The sequence below is a fragment of the Spermophilus citellus genome, assembly GCF_964194105.1.
Source record: "Spermophilus citellus genome assembly, chromosome: 7".
NCBI lineage: Eukaryota > Metazoa > Chordata > Mammalia > Rodentia > Sciuridae > Spermophilus > Spermophilus citellus.
The window spans coordinates 49,359,694-49,382,609 of NC_138188.1; the positions used below are offsets into that span (position 1 = coordinate 49,359,694).

The following is a 22,916-nucleotide window of genomic DNA, read 5'->3' on the forward strand; positions in this document are numbered from 1 at the left end:
TTCCTCTCACGAGTTCTGACAAATGCATGATAACAATGTGGCCTTCACTGTAGTATCACACAGAATAGTCTGTCCTAAACATCTCTGTGCTCCACCTATCCCCTCCCTGCACCTAATCCCTGGAAACACTGTCACTTGCACTGCTGAAGAGTGTGCCTTTCCAGAATGATGAGCAGTTGTAATAACACAACAGGGATCTTCTCGGATTGGCATCTTTCACTTAGTGACATGCCTTCTTTCCACATCTGACACTCCCTCCCCAATGAACTGGGTTTGATCACTTTCCAATGTTTTTAGAGAATCATTTTGCCCAGAATTTATAGCTACTATCTGTGGGAAAGCTGATCTAATGTGAGTGATTCAACCATTAAGAGAAGAAAATTTAAATATAAATTGGCACCATTAACAGGAGTAAACAGACTTCTGATCACAGCCCAAGTCAGAGTGTATCTCAGATCAACCTGTACTTGGTGAATTTTAGGACTGGAGGTAGATCTTAATGGTCTTACTGTACCAACCAATAACAGATTCAACAGTGGATCCTAAGTCCATTAACATATAATGAAATATCATTATTTCATTACTTAAAATGTACCATTAAAAAAAAGATTCTGTTCTAAATATACATAACAAACCTGTCAAGGCTGTTTCACTTATAGATGTAATTTGCAGAAAAACTTCTCTTTTCAGTGAAGTCCAGTCTTGAAAATTATCATATATTTCATTTTTAATACTGGTTAGCTCCCTTTTAGTAAAAGTAAGTAATGAAAGAGTCTTATTCCAGAAATATTTGTACTCCGACAATCTTTGACTGCAAAGTAGTAAAATAAAAATTAGAGTTTTTTAAAAAGTAAGAATAATAACAAATATTTCTTCAAAAAGTGGTTTTAGAGTGATCTTATAATTGTCTAAATAGAGACAATTTTGAAAGTGAAAGGAGGTGTGATTCATGTCATACTGAGACAGATAAAAACTGGGAGTATCTCATGTAGACAGAAGTATATGGCCACGCCAACTCATTTCCACTTTGCTATAATTTTAACTACAAAGAATGGTAATGACCTTCATGCATATTTATTCTATTAATTTTTTACTCAACAGCAAACATTTAGAAAAGAAAATGTGGTCAGGGCCATTTGGTCACAGAGCCTGAAGGAGAACCCGGGACTCTGTGTGACAGTATTCTTCCCAGATTCATAGTCCCACAGGCAGGGGCGGGGGAGGAGGGGTGTCATCCCTGAGGCTCTGGTCAGCTGGATGGAGCACACTATCCTCCTTCAGCCTCCGTTCTGTCTGTCCTTCCTTGGAGTGATTCCCCTTTGCTGGGCTTTAGCCTGTGTGCCTGCACCACACTGACTCTCCTCGTCCTGAGGGCATAAGGGAACTTTTCAAGCTGACTGGCCCCAGGCTTGGCTTCATCAATTGCCACAACTCAAAATAATCACATGCTTTTGTCATCTCAGTAGCTTCCGCTACTTCAGATACCCTGGCTAGGGTTCCTAACGAATCAAGCAAGGTGATGACTGAAGCCCCAAAGTGAAGTCACCGGCCAGTGTCCATGGTCCTGAGTAGACACAAAGGTCTGAGTGTAGAACCATCACCTGTCTTTCTTATTGATGGCGTAGCATCCAGAACAGTGCCTGACCACAGTCTGTGCCCAACAATATGACAGAATGGAGGAGGGAGAAGTGCCAGGGACACACACTGGACAGCATGAACTGGTAAGCAACTGAAACAGAAGATCTGCCAGAGGAGACTCGGGACCAACCAGTGAGTCAGAAGGCAGACCCAAGGAATGGGGCAGAAGAGGCAGCATACTTCTAGAAGAAAGTAGGGGCCAGCCCTACGGCCTCCGACAGAGGCTGGGCAGTTCACTGTGTCGAATATTAAGGAGACAGCTGATGACCTCAGAGAGGCATGAGGCAGGCAGGGCTGAGCCATAAGCAGAAGCAGGAAAACAGCCTGTGGCACCAGCTATCAAGATCTTGACCAGGAGGAAGGAGGGCAAGAAGGAACTGCATATCACAGAATGGTGTGTCAGGACGAGGAGAGTCAGTGTGGTGCAGGCACACAGGCTAAAGCCCAGCAAAGGGGGATCACTCCAAGGAAGGACAGACAGAACGGAGGCTGAAGGAGGATAGTGTGCTCCATCCAGCTGACCAGAGCCTCAGGGATGACACCCCTCCTCCCCCGCCAAGTTCAGCATGGTCAAGACAGATACTGGCTTCAAAGGGCAGAGAAAGCATCAAAACAGGGAGCCAAAGGGAAGGGGAGCAGCCTGGATTCGGCAAGACGAATGCCGAGGCGGGGGAAGAAGACAGGGGGAACAAGGGCAGAGCCAAGTGGAGGCCACGTGCACACAAGGGCATCAGGGCCAAGGGCAAATGAAGAGAAGGGAAGACTGGTGTGGGTGGGGGTGCCTCTGCAACGGGAGGTGAGAACAAGGCTCAGCTCCTCAACCAAGAGGTCCAACTGTGAAGGGCCTGAGCCCACATGGTTTTCCTGGGGAAAAGGCACTAAAACGATAACTACAAAATTAGGTTTCAAAGCATGTAATTATTTATACAATGAGAAAAATCACTACAAATAAAAATTTTAAAGTTGATAAATCTCACTAACGTTATAAAATACAAGAAAAGAATGTACCTTTTAAAATGTCCTACAACACTTTTTGCTTATGTTTTTAGCCATAAGCTCCATAAATGGCTCAAAAAATGAATTCTTTTTGAATGCTACTGTAAGTGGTGAGGACAGAGACCACACAGCCTTGCCACTGGCCTGGCCATGGGATGGCTCGTGGTTTTAGTAATAGTAGTTTAGAAAGATCTTTCGGCTTCAAAGATTATTAGTAATAAGTATTTAGTGTTGTCAAATTTGGGGAAATAAAAAAAAATTTGGGGAAATCCTCATCAATTTTTTATATACAATTATAAGCCTTTTGTCGTTTCAAGTTTCTTCAAAAGTGACTAATCTTAAATTTTCTTTAAAATAACAAAATTCATGAGCCACTTTATCTTGATGTCACCTTGGAAATAGTACACTATGATTTTTGCATTCAGTATGTTAGAAACTGTTGTCAAATTAGCAGGAGACAAACCTTTCTCCAATGAATTTGAATAATTAACTTCTCTTCACTGGATTATCAAATAATCTAAGAACTTTTATTGAAAATTTATCACTTTGATATAATCTGAAAAATTATTACGATTTGGTTTATGCCAGAAATTTTTCTATTGTTTAAATTGCTCTACATTGCTTTTACTTCATTAATTTTAAAAAATTCGTATGTATCCAAATTTTTTGTCTACAATTTTTTGCTTGTTTTATTGAAGCTATTCTAAAATATCTTTCCAAATGGCAATTATAATGGTGTGCTCCCAAGTCACCTCTCCCTTACTGAAACCCCTATGCCTGTCACTACTGAAGTCAGAAGTAGGACAGAAGGGAGAGCAGGGTGGAGGCAGAATATTTAAATGACTGGAATCTAACCATCGTAGTTCATCCTGGACTCCCAGGACCTTAGAAGGAAGACTTGAGTGAGAGTTTTGAAACTGAAGCATCATCTGATTCATCAATCTGTCTCAGTCGGCAACCTTCTCTATGTAATAACAGGCAGACACACACATCTAAACGGGGCTGATGAGCCTCAGGGAAACAGTGAGGATTCTTCACTGAGGACCGGGGGCTTACCTGCAGGCAGGTGTCAAGACTGAGGATTTTAAGGATAAGGACAATTGAATAAGTAGAGGTAAAAGGGCTTGGAGAACTAGGAGCCTCCTTTATATAGAAAAACCTAATTCCCGCACCAACCAAATACACACTAGAACCAGAAAACAACCTCATCAAGGTTGCAAGGCGCAAGCTGCACATGCAGAAAAAAGCAATTTTATTTCTATATGTTAGCAATAACAAATCCCCAAATAAAATTAGAAAATAGGGAAACAGTTGCATTTATAGTAACACAAGAATAAACATTAAAAATAAATGTAGGGGGGCTGGGGCTGTAGCTCAGTAGTAGAGCACTTGCCTTGCATGTGTGAGGCCCTGGGTTCAATCCCCAGCACCACATAAAAATAAACAAAGATATTGTGTTCAACTACTACTAAAAAAAAATTTAATTAAAAAAATAATTGTAGGGGCTGGGGCTAAGGCTGAGCAGTAGAGCACTCGTGTCTCATGTGTGAGGCCCTGGGTTCGATCCACAGCACCATATAAATAAAATAAAAAGATACTGTATCCATCTACAACTAAAAAATATTTTTAAAAAGTTAGAAATATGCTAATGATGAAAATAAGAGAGTTAGAAAAGAAAAAAATAAGTGTAATAAGAGAAATATTAAAAAATAGAACATTTCAGAGAGAAATAAAGACCTCCACTGCAATAGATAACATCTATTCAGTACTTTAAAGATGGCAATTCTGCACAATTGAATTGATCACCAAACTTACTGAAGAGACTGCCAGGCTGACCCTATGTGCAGATGAAGTGCAAGGGAGAGGGCAATGCACCCCTGAAAACAAGAAAGCTACAGGACTTACAGCTCCTGTTTCCTGGTGCACTGAGGCTAGCGTTCAGAGAGGGAGCGCTGACACAGAAACAACACAGTGCAAGGAGGTGTCCTCTCCGTTCACAGTGAGCTGATTTTGGCTAAAGATGTCCATGCAGCCCAACAGTTCAAGAAGAGTCTATTGACAGTGGTGCTGGAAAGACTGAATATCCACATAAGAAAAGATGAGTTCAGATTCTTGCCTCATATACAAAGTTAATTCAAATGGATCCTAGACCTGAATGTAAGAGCTGAAACAATAGAACTTTAGAAGAACTTTAGAAGAATGATGTTTGTGACTTTTGCTTAGGCAGTTCAATGTATCACCAAGGTGCAGTACACAAAAGAAAAGAGAAGTTATATTTCATCAAAAATAAAACTTTTGCTCTTCAAAAGCACCACTAAGAAAGTGAAAAGATAAGTCACAGATGGGGAGAAACTAACTGCAAATCATGTTTCACAGAGAGGACTTTTACCCAGAACACACCAAGAACTCGTCCAGAACCATCACCAGGAAACAAGCAAATTAAAAAATGGACAAAATATTTAAGTAAATATTTCATCAACTAAGATACACCAATGGTTAATAAGCGTATCAAACAATGCTCAGCATCACCAGTCAAGAAGAAAACAAATGGAATCCCCATGAGATGCTATTTCTCATTGTAATTGCATTGTAATCCACAAGACAGACAACAGCAAGTGTTGCTGAGAACCCTCATTCCTGGTGGGACTATAACTGTGTAGCCACTTCTGAAACAGTCTGGCAGTTTCTTAAAAAGCTAAATATAAGTTAACCATAAGACTCAGTAATTCTGTACTTAGACATCTACCCCAAAGAAATGAAAACTTACATCCACACAGAGATTTGTAGGTGAATTTTTATTTCAGCATTATTCATAAGCATCAGCATGTGGACACAATCCAAATGCCTGCTCATGTAAAATGGTAGATAAATGTGGCATATCCATACAATGGAATACTATTTAGCAATAAAAAGGGAAATCACTGATAAATGCCACAACATAGATAAATCTCAAAAAAAAAAATTACTAGTGAAAGAAGCCGAATGTAAAAGACCACATATCATATGATTCTATACATCTTAAATGTCCAGAAAAATACAATTCTATAGGAACAGGAAAGTTAGTGATTACCTAGGACAGGGGCGGGGGGGGGGGAGGGTTGGGGGGACTAAGAACAGAGATTTACTATAAATGGCAGGAGTCTTTCTTTGGGGTGATTCAAATGTTCTAATATTGGTAACAGCTGTTCAACTCTTGGACTTAGTAAACATTATTAAATTGTCCACTTAAAATGGGTCGATTTTGTGGTATATAAATTATATCTCAATGAAGGTGTTTTTTAAAAGATGCGGGGTGGGCTGGGATTGTGGCTCCATGGTAGAGTGTTTGCCTTGAACATGTGAGGTACTGGGTTTCATCCTCAGCACCACATAAAAATAAATACAAATAAAGATATTGTGTCCATCTACAACTAAAACAATATTTTTTTTTAAAAGATGCAGGGTAATAAACTATGGGATCAAGGTTAGAAAATAAACCAAAAAAGCTACAACATGGTTGGGAAAATGAGAAAAAATACATGAAGTCTTAACAAGACTGAAGAATTGAAGGAAAAGCGAGAGAGCTTGGAGTTGGCATTGAACATTCAAGAGATGACAGAGCCCAGATTTCAAATCAAAAAATTAAAGACTATTTTATGTTTCAATTAACTTATGAAAGATTTTCAACAAGAGTCTCTAAAAGTATGCACTGCCGGAAAGTTTCAACTGTGGAGGTGCGGGGTACCTGATATCCATGGTTTAGTATCTAGCTGCAGGCCTTCTCAAGCTGCTTGTCATTCTCAAAAGCAAGTCTATGTGGACAGTGGACGCACGGAGCCCACAGGGCCTACTCTCTCTGCTCCTGCTCACTGCTGCAAGAGCAGGGCTGTGAACCAGGACAGCCTGGAGAACACTTTGCTGGAGGCGATTAATGAATGAGAGAAGCCTCTAAAGAGAGCACTGTGACCCCAACACAGATGACTGATCTGTTCCAAGTTCCTTGAGAATTCATAAAAGAGGTGATCACCACTGAGGGAAGAGCTCAGCATTCTTTCCCTTGCCTGTTTCAGAAAGATTACAATTATAGCTCCTTTTTTTTTTATCAGAACAATCACCAAGTTTCATGTTCTAACAGATATTTTTAAATGATCATAAACTAATTTAAAATCAGCTTTTAATGTGCAATAAAAGTCACTGAAATTTACCACCTTTGGTTAGTTTTATTTTTACAGTATGCCTTTTCCTATGCATGCATCTACCAATGAAAATATAAATAAAACCACTAATTATCTGCATTCTTTAACACAAACTTTTATTTGTTCTAAATGTCTAGCTGGATGATTATTCCAAAGTTGTTTTTAGCATGTACTATTTTTTTATATATCAGATCCCAGACTCCCAATATGTGACAACTTTTTGGCTAAAAATAAACAAAAATCACAGATCTATAGAAAACATGTGAATGAACTAAGCAGTTAAAAGTATAACTCTGCTGGGGACAGAGCAAGGCCCAGGGTTCAATCCCCAGTACTGTTAAAAAATAAAATAAAATATAAAATGAAATAACTTTGAAGTATGTTATGTCTAACTTTCAAGAACTATACAAATGTGAATAATGAGGATCACTTATACCTGTTCTACAGTATCTTGAAGCCACAGTGATAATGTCATGTACTCCTGGTCCAACCTTCAAACGCAGGGGGTCCCACCATCCATGATGGCACTAGTGGTTAAAACAACCACTTTATCCATGACAGACCTAGGTGGCCCAGAGTTCATGTAGGAGCCAAGAATGGATACCAATGGTCCTGAATAAAATAGAAGTGTGGCCACCTGGACAGTACTATCCTGCTGGCTCACTACCAGATTTCTATAAAAGGCTAAAGGGATTTTATTCTTTCTTTCTTTTTTGTTTTGGTTGTGGTACTAGGGATTGAGCCCAGGGATGCTTAACCACTGAGCCCTATTCTCATCCCTTTTTATATTTTATTTAGAGACAGTATCTCACTGAGTTCCTTAGGGCCTAATTAAGTTGCTGAGGCTGGCTTTGAACTTGCAATACTCATGCTTCAGCCTCCTGAGCTGTTGGGATTACAGGCATGAACCACCACCCCCAGTGGCTAAAGGGATTTTTGATGACAAAAATGGGCATCTGTGTTCTTAGTAGATTTCACTCATTCATCCATTCCTTCAAAAATTACTTACTGTGCAAAGCATTTATGAAAGGTAGATGGCCAGGAGTTTATCACCAAATAATGCATTAAAAAAACACTAGCCCAGTGAATTTTATTAACAGAATGTTTCTGGTAATAATTAATAGATTAAGAACAAAAACCTAATATTCAAAATATCCAGCATGATTTTAGTTATCCTGAATCTATATCACTTGCCATGTTAATTTAATGTGTTTTGAGCTAAAAGTTACTCAAAATGCAAAAGGAATCATTCTTTCTCATAAATGTTCTCAATATAGTCAATGCTACTTTCACTTATTTATTGTTTCTATTTACACTGGGGGATGGAACTAATGGGTACTCTCCCCTGAGCTACATCCCCACCCCTTCTTATTTTGTTTTTGAGACAGGGTCTCACTAAGTCGCTCAGACCAGCCTCAAATTTGCAATCCTCCTGTCTCACACTCCTAAATTGTAGGGATTAGAGGCAGGTGCCAGCATGCCCAGCTTCGGTCTAATTTTTAAGATAAAAATGTACTCAGTAGTTTGTTTAGATCATTGTATTTTATCTAAACAGCATATAAATCTGGGAGTGGTGGCACATGCCTGAAATTCCAGCAGCTCAGAAGGGTGAGGTAGGAGGATCTTGAGTTCATAGCCAGCCTCGGCAACTTAGGGAGGTCCTAAGCAACTCTGCAAAAGTATTTCTCTAAATAAAATATAAAAAGAGAACTAAGATGTGGCTCAGTGGTTAAGCACCCCTGGATTCAATGCTCAGTACAAAAAAAAAAAAAAAAGGACTATGTGTGTGTTATACTCCTGTAACTGCCCTAACCCTTTCCCTCTTCTCATCTTCCAGATAGATAGATGGATAGATAGATAGATAGATAGATAGATAGATAGATAGATAGATAGAAAGAAAGATAGTTAGATAGATCTGCAGAAAGAACAACATTTATGTTAGAGACTCCTAACTTTGGGAGGTTTAGTATTAATATTTAGCTAGTTATCCTCTTCTGTCACATTTTATCCGGAGATCAAATACACCAGGGAACACTGATCCGAAGAAACAAAGTAGCTACTGTGTTTTTATTTTATATATCACTACAAAATAAGAAAAACAAGGTGTTTGCCCAATTTAAATTTTATTAGTGAAACTATTCAGTTGCTATATGGTTCCAAAAAAAAAGCAAAGCTATTTGCATTTTTCTAAATCATACCAGATACACAAATCATAATACTAAAATATATTTAAATTTTAATAATAAAGTTAGTATTAAATGTATCTTTTAAATTTTTATAATTTTTAACTCTTTAAGTATGATCTTACCTGAAGACTTGTGAGAGTTTATGTTTGATTTTTAATTCATGTTGCAAATGACTCAGTTCTTTATGTACTCTCTGATATTCAGTTTGTTGACTTTTTAGCTGTATGCTTGCATCCCAAATTCTAAAAATATAAACAAATAACATCTGTTACAACCTTAAATAGCCCCAAGTGAAAACTATTTTAAATTAAAATATAAATATACTTTTAATAAAAATAAGTAGAAGAAAAAGATGCATCTTTATACATACTCTATAAATGTATAGAAAAAAAATATGGAGAGAAACATGCCAACCAGCCAAGATTCCTGGACGGAAAGTGGAACTTATAGGTGGACAAAAAGAAAAAGAATGAGTGGGCTGAGGTTGTGGCTCAGTGGTAGAACACTTGCCTAGCACGTGTGAGGCACTGGGTTCGATCCTCAGCACCACATGTAAATAAAAAAAATAAAGGTCCATCAACAACTAATAAAAATATTTTTTAAAAAAAGAGAAAGAATGAGGAAGAAAAGTAGAACTTTTACTCTATGTGCTTTTGTACTATTCAAATTTTCAGAGATCATGTTTTCATAAATATTAATTAAAACATAAAGTATCAAGTATTTTGTTAAAGTAATTTAAATTTAAAATGTCATAATGGGGGCTGGGATTGTGGCTCAGTGGTGGAGCACTGGCCTAGCATGGGCAGGACCCTGGTTCGATCCTCAGTACCACATAAAAAATAAAGGCATTGTGTTGTGTCCATCTACACCTAAAAAAATAAATATTAAAAAATAAAGTAAAATAAAATAAAAAATAAAATGTCACAATGATTTTAAATGTCAAATATTACTAAAAAGGTCATAAGAAAAAATAGCAATTATTTGCCAGTGGCAACCACTTTCAATTTTCTTCCTGTTTTTTTTCCTACTATTTATCTCCACATTATTAAATAATAAATTTATACTGCTGTTGTCTAATATTCATTTTAATATTACCTAGTAAATTCAAAGTCAGTTAAGATCCAGTTCTGCTATATATAACTAAGACTGGAATTTTATTGCACACACACACACACAATCTCACAAAGGACAAGTCCCTTGGCAGCCAGTGTGATGCTGACGTGATAGCTTACATTTACAATGTACCAAGTCTCTGCTCCACCCTCTTTATTCCCATGGACCTCCATGGAGGAAGAAGCTCCAGCGCTTTCATTCCCATTCCAGATGATCAGCAGGAAAATAATGGCTTACTCCATACACCATAAGATCCTCAGCATCACATATACTGAATACTGCTGCAGAATTTAGTCATGTGGCCTCACCTAGACTTGGGTGAAATAAAGCTGGGACACAGTGTTCACTACAGGAAGATGAGCCCCCCAAGTGTATTCACAGTCCTGTTACTAAAATGGGATGGAAAACAAATGTTGGGGTTGGTGGCTAATAAAAACTGACCCCCCTACTCTCAACTACACACCTGTACCTGCCCCTGACCATTCCCCTCCTCTCATCTTCCCAAGATTCAATCCATCATTTTTATTAAAGAACTTATTAAAACACTGTTCTTCATTGGTTAACCAACATTATGTCATGATTATATTTATATTCTTATACAACTTTTTGCAATTAAAAATGGCATTTGCTGGTAAATGGATGAAACTGGAGATTATCATGTTAAGTGAAATAAGCCAATCCCAAAAAAACCAAAGGCTGAATGTTCTCTCTAATATGCAGATGCTGACTCACAATAGGCAGCAGGGAAGAGGGGTGGAGGTTCACTGGATTGAACAGAGGGGAAAGCGGGGAAGAAAGTGGGGATGGGAATGGAAAAGACAGTGAATGAACAGGACTTAACTTTCCTATGTTCACATAGAATACATAACCAGTGTAACTCCACAAGAATAGGAAGCTATACTCCATGTATGTGTGATATGTCAAATGCATTCTACTGTCATGTATAATTAAAAAGAACAAAAAAAAATTTAACAGTCTTTTCTTCTTTCTTAGTGTTGTGTATCTATCAAGGCTTCTTAACATGCTAAACTGGGAGAAGCTGTTTTTGCAACTCTGTGTAAGTCTAAAATTATTATAAAATAAAAAATTATAAAAAGGATGATTCCTACATATACAATGAGTGATTTGTGTAAGTATAACATATCCATTATTTTAAATATAGAAGTTATCAATATTGGGAGCTGGGGTTACGGCTCAGAGGTAGGGCGCTCACCTAGCATGCGTGAGGCACTGGGTTCAATCCTCAGCACCACATAAAAATAAAATAAAGATATTGTGTCCACCTGTAACTAAAAATAAATGTTAAAAAATTATTAATATTGTTTTAACAGAAAAAATAAAAGGAAATAACCTTCTGGCCAATCTTAGATGTAACAACAATAAAAAATTATAGTCCTGTGGAATATTATATACAAAACATTATATACAAAAGAGGAATGAAGCAGATCCCTATGTCCTGGCCTGGGAAGCATGGCAAGACTTCTCATTAAGGAGAGAAAAAAGCAAACTGCAACGTACTATAACTTATAGATCAATAAGCACAACATGAAACCAAGTTCTATATATTCATTAATACATTTAAAATTTTAGAAAACAGGAACAACCTTAGCAATGTTAAGTCAGAGTTACCCCTAGGACATCATACCAATCGGGTGGGAAGGAGGTTCAAAGGGCCTATAGTATTTGCCACAATATTTGAAATACTTTACAATGAAGATATATTTATGTGTTGCTTGAAAATCTAAAATCAGAATTTTTTTAAAAACCTACATGGAGTCAGGCACAGTGCCATATACCTGTAATCCCAGCAGCACAGGAGGCTGAGGATGGGGGGATCACAAATTTGAGGCCAGTCTCAGCAACTTTAGCAAAGCCCTAAGAAACTTAGTAAGACACGGTCTCAAAATAAAAAATAAAAAGGGCTGGGGATGTGGCTCCGTGGTTGAACACCCTTGGGTTCAATCCCATAACAAAACAAACAAAAAAACAAACAACCCTATCTGGTCTTATTGTTTGTGTATAAGCATGTCTCAGGTTTATAAATGGGAAAATATCTAGAAATATTAGAAAGAAACAAGTTTATATAGCACATTGGTGAATAATAAGCTGTTTTAAGGTAAGTATTAAACTTTCCTTGATACTGCCCTACTCCAGGGCTGGGGTACAGCTCAGTGGTGGAGCACCTGCTTAGCAGGTTCCAGGCCCTGTTAGCTGGGTGTGATGGCACATGTCTGCAGACCCAGCCACTCAGGATTGAAGCCAAACTTGAGACCTTGTCTCAAAAAACAAAACATCTAAATAAAAGCCTATTCCAACTATTATGAGTTTTCAGTTTGTATTTTTACAAAACACTTTTTTTTTTATTAGAAAAATGCACACTAAGACACTTTCCAAGGTCCATCTTTGAAGACATTTTCGGAATGAAAGTCAGGCCTGAGTAACACCCCAGCCCTCTGACTACAGTCCTGAGAAGCTTGATCACCTGGCCTCTGCGTTCGCTATGGTAGCATACTTGCTTTCGTCATATCGAATACTAGCATGGTTACAAACTACGCGAGCAGAGAAGCAGCAATGTCCACCTGGACAGTATGTATCAGGTTGGCTTTATGAAGTAAACAGTTCACAGAATGCTGCAATACGGTATGTGCTGTGCAAGCCACAGCTTTTTCTGAGCAGTCATGATTTTGCACAGAGTTTGAACGCTTTGTTGACGTGAGGACATGATGTTGTCTAGTCAGGCACTGTTCCTGAAAACTGTGAGACTAACAGCATGTTCCAGTGGAGAGTCCTGTACTGGAGTGAGATGACCTGTACTGTAAGCCTCTTGCCAATGCAGCTATGAGAACAGCACATTTATTACCCTTATCTATTTCCCAGTTTTTCTTAGTCAACTTGATTAAAATAGATTGTGAGAATTTCTGAGTTGTAAAACAAAGGAGGGGAATATATTATCAAGCCTTTTAAATCATTTTCATTTTGATTATCTATTAATATTACTCATAATGAAATTATTCTAAAGAAAAACATTTTAACATCAAATATTAGGGGGAAAAAGATGATCCCATCATTAGGCATCTTAATCTATTAGGCACCTGTAATCTATGCTCTTTTTTTGTCAATCTTGGGGGTATAAATATTAATTTGTTTTTAGTCTTTCCTTCAGACTGGCTTTGCAGCAATCAAAGATGAGAGATGGAAGTTCAAAGTCTGGAAAAATGATGTGGGAGACATTCAGGCTTGCATTCTACCAAGGTCTCACAGGCGCAGGCATCCAAGTATCAAGGGAAAGTTAGGAGCGCAACAAAGAAATCAATCAAAACAAGCAGGCACTTCAGTTGCTGGGAAATAAACTTCAGAAACCCACATACATCTGCCCATGAGGACAAGCCGCTCTCTAACTGCTCCCCTGGAGTTAACCACTGCCTGAGGACAGTGAGAAAAGTGAATTCTGAGTCAAGAGAATAGGGGATGGGGTGGAGAGTCCAAGTCCTACAGAGAGAGAAATCACTTAGGGTTCAATAAAACTGGAAGGAACTCTTATTCAGCAGAGAAGACATGAGTGGAAACCAGGCTGCTTTAACTGTTTTCATAAAAGCTACTGCAGCTTCAGAAATACCAGCAGGAGCAAGCACTGGACCAAGAATGTCACTGACATATGAGCCTATGGGACATCAACAATTTTTAAAACAAAATTATCTGTAAATATAAATACTCAATTTCCTTAGGAGTGGTATTACCTTGCTTTTATTTAGAAAATTGGTGTGACATTCAAAATTCCTACAAAATTCTTAGTTACTAAACTATATCCTTTTGTTAGGACAGTCTTAATTTTATACCAGTCATTCTCCTTTATGTACATTATTAATGCACTGAAAGTACCCAAAAAGGTAGGAGAAAGGTATCTTGCACTAGACAAAATCAACACTGCTTTTTAAATTAACCTCATGTAATTAATTTCACTGGAGCTTTATTTGGTCTTTGATTATTCACTTACTTTCCTCTGGTCTCTTTAATATGCAGATATTCAATTAAAATAACAGATCTTTCTTTGATTAAATATAGTATTCCTCAGTTTCATTAACACAGAAGCAGAAGGTAAAAATATTAACTCTAGGGCTGGGGCTAGGGTTAAGTGGTACAGCGCTTGCCTGGCATGTGTGAAGCACTGAGTTTGATTCTCAGCACTGCATATAAATAAAGGTTCATTAACAACTAATTAAAATATATTGAAAAAGAAAAAAATATTAACTCTAGCTTCATAAAACACTAAACACCTAATTCTGTATTGCAGGGGCAGGGTTGAAATATGATTTCACAAAAAGAAAGGCAAAATATTTTACTGTATTTTTTTAATTTATTTTAAATTTTTTTATTATATGTTGTTTTTAGATATACATGACAGTAAAGTATATTTTGACATATAATACATACATGGAGTATAACTTATTCTAATTAAGATCTCATGGTTGTAAAAGATGTAAATTTTTTTTTATTTATTTTTTTAAATTTTTTTAAATTTTTTTTATTGTTGGTTGTTCAAAACATTACATAGTTCTTGATATATCATATTTCACATTTTGATTCAAGTGGGTTATGAACTGCCATTTTTACCCCGTATACAGATTGCAGAATCACATCAGTTACACTTCCATTGATTTACATATTGCCATACTAGTGTCTGTTCTATTCTGCTGCCTTTCCTATCCTCTAGGATCCCCCCTCCCCTCCCCTCCCCTCCCCTCTTCTCTCTCTACCCCCTATACTGTAATTCATTTCTCCCCCTTGTATTATTTTTCCCTTTCCCCTCACTTCCTCTTGTATGTAATTTTGTATAACCATGAGGGTCTCCTTCCATTTCCATGCAATTTCCCTTCCCTCTCGCTTTCCCTCCCACTTCTTATCCCTGTTTAATGTTAATCTTCTTCTCATGCTCTTCGTCCCTACTCTGTTCTTAGTTACTCTCCTTATATCAAAGACGACATTTGGCATTTGTTTTTTAGGGATTGGCTGGATTCACTTAGCATAATCTGCTCTAATGCCATCCATTTCCCTCCAAATTCTATGATTTTGTCATTTTTTAATGCAGAGTAATACTCCATTGTGTATAGATGCCACATTTTTTTTATCCATTCATCTATTGAAGGGCATCTAGGTTGGTTCCACAGTCTTGCTATCGTGAATTGTGCTGCTATGAACATAGATGTAGCAGTGTCCCTGTAGCATGCTCTTTTTAGGTCTTCAGGGAATAGACCGAGAAGGGGAATAGCTGGGTCAAATGGTGGTTCCATTCCCAGCTTTCCAAGAAATCTCCATACTGCTTTCCAAATTGGCTGCACCAATTTGCAGTCCCACCAACAATGAGCAAGTGTACTCTTTTCCCCACATCCTCGCCAGCACTTGTTGTTGTTTGACTTCCTAATGGCTGCCAATATTACTAGAGTGAGATGGTACCTTAGGGTGGTTTTGATTTGCATTTCTCTGACCGCTAGCAATGCTGAGCATTTTTTCATGTGCTTGTTGATTGATTGTATGTCCTCCTCTGAGAATTGTCTGTTCAGGTCCTTGGCCCATCTGTTGATTGGGTTATTTGTTATCTTATTGTCTAATTTTTTGAGTTCTTTGTATACTCTGGATATTAGGGCTCTATCTGAAGTGTGAGGAGTAAAGATTTGTTCCCAGAACGTAGGCTCCCTATTTACCTCTCTTATTGTTTCTCTTACTGAGAAAAAACTTTTTAGTTTGAGTAAGTCCCATTTGTTGATTCTAGTTATTAACTCTTGTGCTATGGGTGTCCTATTGAGGAATTTGGGGCCCGACCCCACAGTATGTAGATCGTAGCCAACTTTTTCTTCTATAAGACGCTGTGTCTCTGATTTGATATCAAGCTCCTTGATCCATTTTGAGTTAACTTTTGTGCATGGCGAGAGAAAGGGATTCAGTTTCATTTTGATGCAAGTGGATTTCCAGTTTTCCCAGCATCATTTGTTGAAGATGCTATCCTTCCTCCATTGCATGCTTTTAGCCCCTTTATCAAATATAAGATAGTTGTAACTTTGTGGATTAGTCTCTGTGTCCTCTATTCTATACCATTGGTCCACCCGCCTGTTTTGGTACCAGTACCATGCTGTTTTTGTTACTTCTGCTCTGTAGTATAGTTTGAAGTCTGGTATTGCTATACCGCCTGATTCACACTTCCTGCTTAGCATTGTTTTTGCTATAATGGGTCTTTTGTTTTTCCATATGAATTTCATGATTGCTTTATCTATTTCTACAAGAAATGCCATTGGGATTTTGATTGGCATTGCGTTAAACCTATAGAGAACTTTTGGTAATATCGCCATTTTGATGATGTTAGTTCTGCCTATCCATTAACAGGGTATATTTTTCCATCTTCTAAGATCTTCTTCTACTTCTCTCTTTAGGGTTCTGTAGTTTTCATTGTATAAGTCTTTCACCTCTTTTGTTAGGTTGATTCCCAAGTATTTTATTTTTTCTTTTGAGGATATTGCGAATGGAGTGTTTTTCCTCATTTCCATTTCAGAGGATTTGTCGCTGATATACAGGAATGCCTTTGATTTATGCGTGTTGATTTTATATCCTGCCACTTTGCTAAATTCATTTATTAGCTCTAATAGTTTCTTTGTAGACCCTTTTGGGTCTGCTAGATATAGAATTATGTCATCTGCAAATAGTGATAATTTAAGTTCTTCTTTTCCTATTCTTATGCCTTTAATTTCTTTCGTCTAATTGCTCTGGCCAGTGTTTCGAGAACTATGTTGAACAGAAGTGGTGAGAGAGGGCATCCCTGTCTTGTTCCAGATTTTAGAGGGAATGCCTTCAATTTTTCTCCATTCAGAATGATGCTAGCCTGAGGGTTAGCATAGATTGCTTTTACAATGTTGAGGTATGTTCCTGTTATCCCTATTTTTTCGAGAGCTTTGAACATAAAGGGATGCTGTACTTTGTCGAATGCTTTTTCTGCATCTATCGAGATGATCATATGGTTCTTAATTTTAAGTCTATTGATGTGGTGAATAACATTTATTGATTTCCGTATATTGAACCAGCCTTGCATCCCAGGGATGAATCCTACTTGATCATGATGCACAATTTTTTTGATATGTTTTTGAATCCGATTCGCCAGAATTTTATTGAGGATTTTTGCATCTAGGTTCATTAGAGATATAGGTCTGTAGTTTTCTTTCTTTGAAGTATCTTTGTCTGGTTTAGGAATCAGGGTGATGTTGGCCTCGTAGAATGAATTTGGAAGTTCTCCCTCTTTTTCTATTTCCTGAAATAGCTTGAAAAGTATTGGTATTAGTTCCTCTTTAAAGGTTTTGTAAAACTCTGCTGTATACCCTTCCGGTCCTGGGCTTTTCTTAGTTGGTAGTCTTTTGATGGTTTCTTCCATTTCTTCAGTTGATATTGGTCTGTTTAGGTTGTCTATATCCTCCTGACTCAATCTGGGCAGATCATATGACTTAAGAAATTTATCGATGCCTTCACTATCTTCTATTTTATTGGAGTATAAGGATTCAAAATAATTCCTGATTATCTTCTGTATTTCTGAAGTGTCTGTTGTGATGTTGCCTTTTTCATCCCGTATGCTAGTAATTTGAGTTCTGTCTCTTCTTCTCTTCGTTAGCATGGCTAAGGGTCTCTTTATTTATTTTTTCAAAGAACAAACTTTTAGTTTTGTCAATTTTTTCAGTTGTTTCTTTTGTTTCAATTTCATTAATTTCAGCTCTGATTTTAATTATTTCTTGCCTTCTACTTTTTTTTTATTGGTTGTTCACAACATTTCAAAGCTCTTGACATATTATATTTCATACATTAGATTGAAGTGGGTTATGAACCCCCAATTTTACCCCAAATGCGGATTGCAGAATCACGTCGGTTACACATCCACAATTTTACATAATGCCCTATTAGTAATTGTTGTATTCTGCTACCTTTCCTATCCCCTACCATCCCTCCTCCCCTCCCCTCCCATCTTCTCTCTCTACCCCATCTACTATAATTCATTTCTCTCCTTGTTTATCTTCCCATTCCCCTCACAACCTCTTATATGTAAGTTTGTATAGCAATGAGGGTCTCCCTTCATTTCCATGCAATTTCCCTTTTCTCTCCCTTTCCCTCCCATCTCATGTCTCTGTTTAATGTTAATCTTTCTTCCTGCTCTTCCTCCCTGCTCTGTTCATAGTTGCTCTCATTATATCAAAGAAGACATTTGGTATTTGTTTTTTAGGGATTGGCTAGCTTCACTAAGCATAATCTGCTCTAGTGCCATCCATTTCCCTGCAAATTCTATGATTTTGTCATTTTTTATTGCTGCATAGTACTCCATTGTGTATAGATGCCACATTTTTTTTTATCCATTCATCTATTGAAGGGCATCTGGGTTGGTTCCACAGTCTAGCTATTGTGAACTGTGCTGCTATGAACATTGATGTGGCAGTATCCCTGTACCATGCTCTTTTAAGGTCTTCATGGAATAGTCTGAGAAGGGCAATAGCAGGGTCAAATGGTGGTTCCATTCCCATCTTTCCCAGGAATCTCCAAACTGCTTTCCTGCCTTCTACTTCTTTTGCTGTTGTTTTGCTCTTCTTTTTCTAGGATTTTGAGATGAAGTATGAGATCATTTATTTATTGGTTTTTTCTTTTTTTTAAGGAATGAACTCCAAGCAATGAATTTTCCTCTTAGAACTGCTTTCAATGTGTCCCATAGATTCCAATATGTTGTGTCTGTGTTTTCATTTATCTGTAAGAATTTTTTAATTTCCTCCTGATGTCTTCTATAACCCATTGATCATTCAGTAACCTATTGTTCATTCTCCAAGTGATGCATGATTTTTCCTTCCTTCTTTTATCGTTCATTTTCAGTTTCATTCCATTATGATCAGATAAGATGCATGGTATTATCTCTATTCCTTAATATTGTCTAAGAGTTGCCCTGTGACATAATATATGGTCTATTTTTGAGAAGGATCCATGTGCTGCTGAGAAAAAAGTGTAACTGCTTGATGTTGGGTGGTATATTCTATATATGTCAATTAAGTCTAGGTTATTAATTGTGTTATTGAGTTCTATAGTTTCCGTATTCAACTTTTGTTTGGAAGATCTGTCCAGTGGTGAGAGAGGTGTGTTGAAGTCTCCCATGATCATTGTATGGTGGTCTATTAGACTCTTGAACTTGAGAAGAGTTTGCTTGATGAACATAGCTGCACCATTGTTTGGGGCATATATATTTATGATTGTTATGTCTTGTTGGTGTATGGTTCCCTTGAGCAGTATGTAGTGTCCCTCTTTATCCCTTTTGATTAACTTTGGCTTGAAATCTATTTTATTTGATATGAGTATGGACACTCCTGCTTGTTTCCGAAGTCCATATGAGTGATATGATTTTTCCCAACCTTTCACCTTCAGTCTATGTATATCTTTTCCTATCAAATGCGTCTCCTATAGGCAGCATATTGTTGGGTCTTGTTTTGTGATCCATTCTACTAGCCTGTGTCTCTTAATTGGTGAGTTTAAGCCATTAACATTTAGGGTTATTATTGAGATATGGTTTGTTCTTCCAGCCATATTTGTTTATTTATGTTACTAAACATGGTTTGTTTTCCTCTTTGATTATTTTCCCCCCTTTACTGTCCTACCTCCCACTGTTGGTTTTCATTGTTGTTTTCCATTTCCTTTTCCAGAAATGTTTTGCCAAGGATGTTTTGAAGAGATGGTTTTCTAGCTGCAAATTCTTTTAACTTTTGTTTATTGTGGAAGGTTTTAAATTCATCTTCCATCCTGAAGCTTAATTTCGCTGGATACACGATTCTTGGTTGGAACCCATTTTCTTTCAGAGTTTGAAATATGTTATTCCAGGATCTTCTAGCTTTCAGAGTCTGTGTTGAAAGATCAGCTGTTATCCTGATTGGTTTACCCCTAAATGTAATCTGCTTCCTTTCTCTTGTAGCTTTTAAAATTCTCTCCTTATTCTGTATGTTGGGCATCTTCATTATAATGTGTCTAGGTGTGGATCTCTTATGATTTTGCACATTCGGCGTCCTGTAGGCTTCTAGGATTTGGGATTCTGTCTCATTCTTCAAGTCTGGGACGTTTTCTCGTATTATTTCATTGAATAGATTGCTCATTCCTTTGGTTTGGACCTCTATACCTTCCTGTTTCCCAATGACTCTTAAGTTTGGTCTTTTAATGTTATCCCATATTTCTTGAATGTTCTGCTCATGGTTCCTTAACAGTCTTGCTGAGCTGTCTATGTTCTTTTCAAGTTGAAATACTTTGTCTTCATTGTCTGATGTTCTATCTTCTAAATGTTCTACTCTGCTGATAGTATTCTCAATTGAGTTTTTAAGTTGGTTTATTGCTTCCTGCATTTCTAGGATTCCTGTTTGTTTGTTTTTTATAATCTCTATCTCCCTGTATAGTTGATCTTTTGCTTCTTGGATTTGTTTATGTAATTCATTGTTGAAGTGATCTTTCATTGACTGATTTTGCTGTCTAATGTCTTCCTTGAGACTCCAGATCATCTGAAGCATGTATATCCTGAACTCTTTTTCTGACATTCCATCTGCTGCAGCTATTACCTCTTCTAAAGTTGAGTTGACCTGCATTGCTTGTGGTCCTTTCTTTCCTTGTCGTTTCATACTGCTCGCGTTTCTTTCTGCTTGGTGAAACTGTTGTGTTTTTGAAATTTTCCCTCTATTTATTTATATTACTCTTGTATAGTTGAAAAGTCTCCCTTGCAGGGCGGGCAGCGGCTGTGCTCCTCCTCCAGTTGGTGTGATGTATCTACCACGCCCGCGGACCCCTGGGGCTGTTCTGCCGGTCGGTCGCAGGTCTGCCTACCTTGCAGGCGCGGGCGGCGGCTCTGCTCTGCCCTTACACCAATTGGGGTGACGTGTCTACCACGCCGGGGGGTCGCTGGGCCTGTTCCAGGCGCGGGAGGCGGCACTGCTCTGCCCCTACTCCAATTGGGGTGACGTAACTACCACGCCAGCGGGCCACTGGGCCTGTTCAGGGTGCGGGCAGCAGCTCTGCTCTGCCCCTACTCCAATTGGGGTGACGTGACTAGCATGCCAGCGGGCCTCTGGGCCTGTCCCGGGCACGGGCGGCGGCTCTCCTTTGCCCCTCCTCCAATTGGTGTGACGTGTCTACCACGCCTGTGGACTGCTGGGCCTGTTGTGCCGGTCGGTCGCAGGTCTGCCTACCTTGCGGGCGCGGGTGGCGGCTCTGCCTGCCCCTTCTCCAATTGGGGTGTCGTGACTACCACGCCCGCGGGTTGTTGGGTCTGTTCCAGATGCGGGCGGTGGCTCTGCTCTGCCCCTACTCCAATTGGTGTGACGTGTCAACCACGCCGGCAGGCCGCTGAGCCTCTCCCGCCGGTCGGTCGCAGGTCTGCCTACCTTGCGGGCTCGGACAGCGGCTCTGCTCGGCCCCTACTGCAGTTGGGGTGAAGTGATACCACGCCAGCGGGTCGCTAGGCCTGTTCCGGGCGCGGGTGGCGGCCCTGCTCTGCCCCTACTCCAATTGGTGTGACGTGTCTACCATGCCAGCAGGCCGCTGGGCCTGTCCTGCTGGTCGGTTGCAGGTTTGCCTAACTTGCGGGCTCGGGCGGCAGCTCTGCTCAGCCCCCACTGCAGTTGGGGTGAAGCGATACCACGCCGGCGGGTCACTAGGCCCACTCCAGGCGCAGGCGGCGGCCCTGCTCTGCCCCTACTCCCATTGGTGTGATGTGTCTACCACGCTGGCAGGCCGCTGGGCCCGTTCCACCGATCAGTCGGTGGTCTGCCTACCTTGCGGGCTCGGGCGGCAGCTCTGCTCAGCCCCCACCGCAGTTGGGGTGTAGTGATACCACGCCGGCAGGTTGCTGGGGCTGTTCCGGACGCGGGCTGCAGCTCTGCTCTGCCTCTCTGGCCTCCACAGCACTCAGCAGGATCCGGACCGAGAAGCAGTCTCCGCGGGTTCCTCAGCCCTGGGTCAGAGCAGCTCCGGGAGCCAGAACTCGGCCGCTCTGGGCTCCGTGCATGCTCTGATAGGAGCAGGCTCCAAGAAGCAGCCTCCGCGGGCTCCTTAGCCCTGGGCCAGAGCAGTTCCGGGAGCCAGAATTCGGCCACCCCGGGCTCCGTGTATGTTCTTATAGGAGCAGGCCCCAAGAAGCAGTTTCCGGGGGTTCTTTAGCACTGTGCCTGAGTAATTTGTCTGCGAGACGCAGGCGAATGGCAGCCTGAAATTACCTGTTCTATGGTTGAATGAGCTGCGATCAGTCGAAAACAGGGATGATGACGTCAACTCTCCAAGATGGTGGCCGCTGGCTTCCTCTGTGGTCTGACTGGTGGAGAACCGAACTGGACCGCTTCCTTCCCCCGTCTCAAACCCAGAATTCAGCACTGTGTACCGTGATTGCACAGCTGGCAGGAGCCCACAGAATCCGCAACGCTGTATCTTTGTGTTGCTATCTCTTGCTTCCCAGTGCGTGCCGCAGATTCTAGCCACGGGGCGATTTGCTGAATAAGCGGCGTGACCCTCCGTGCGGACAAATTGCTCGCATTTGAGCCCCTGTAGCTGATCCTCGTGCGATGAAAATCCTTCCACTAGGTTTTGGAGCACCCCAGTTTTGCTAGAAATTCCTAACAAGATAGTTTTTAGCTGTTCCAACTCATCATTCTTCCGAACAGTGACACAGTACACGGGAGTGATGCACTCCCTTCGCTGCCATCTTCCCCCTCGCAAAGATGTCCTGTATTTTTCTTAAAGGTAAGAAATAGAAGACAACTTGGGAATGAATGAAATCTCT

At 39.6% G+C, this 22,916-nt stretch overlaps 1 protein-coding gene across 2 annotated transcripts in view; it reads right to left on the reverse strand.

Annotated features, from left to right (window-relative positions):
* Window positions 1-22,916, reverse strand: part of LEKR1 (leucine, glutamate and lysine rich 1) — a 195,819-nt gene that overhangs the window by 124,137 nt on the left and 48,766 nt on the right. For both annotated transcript variants that reach the window (XM_081302792.1, XM_081302791.1), the window contains exons 4-5: window positions 9,118-9,237; window positions 636-811 (exon numbers count right to left, since the gene is read on the reverse strand). In XM_081302792.1, the coding sequence (XP_081158918.1) occupies window positions 636-811; window positions 9,118-9,237 (296 nt within the window). The remainder of the gene's footprint in view (window positions 1-635; window positions 812-9,117; window positions 9,238-22,916) is intronic.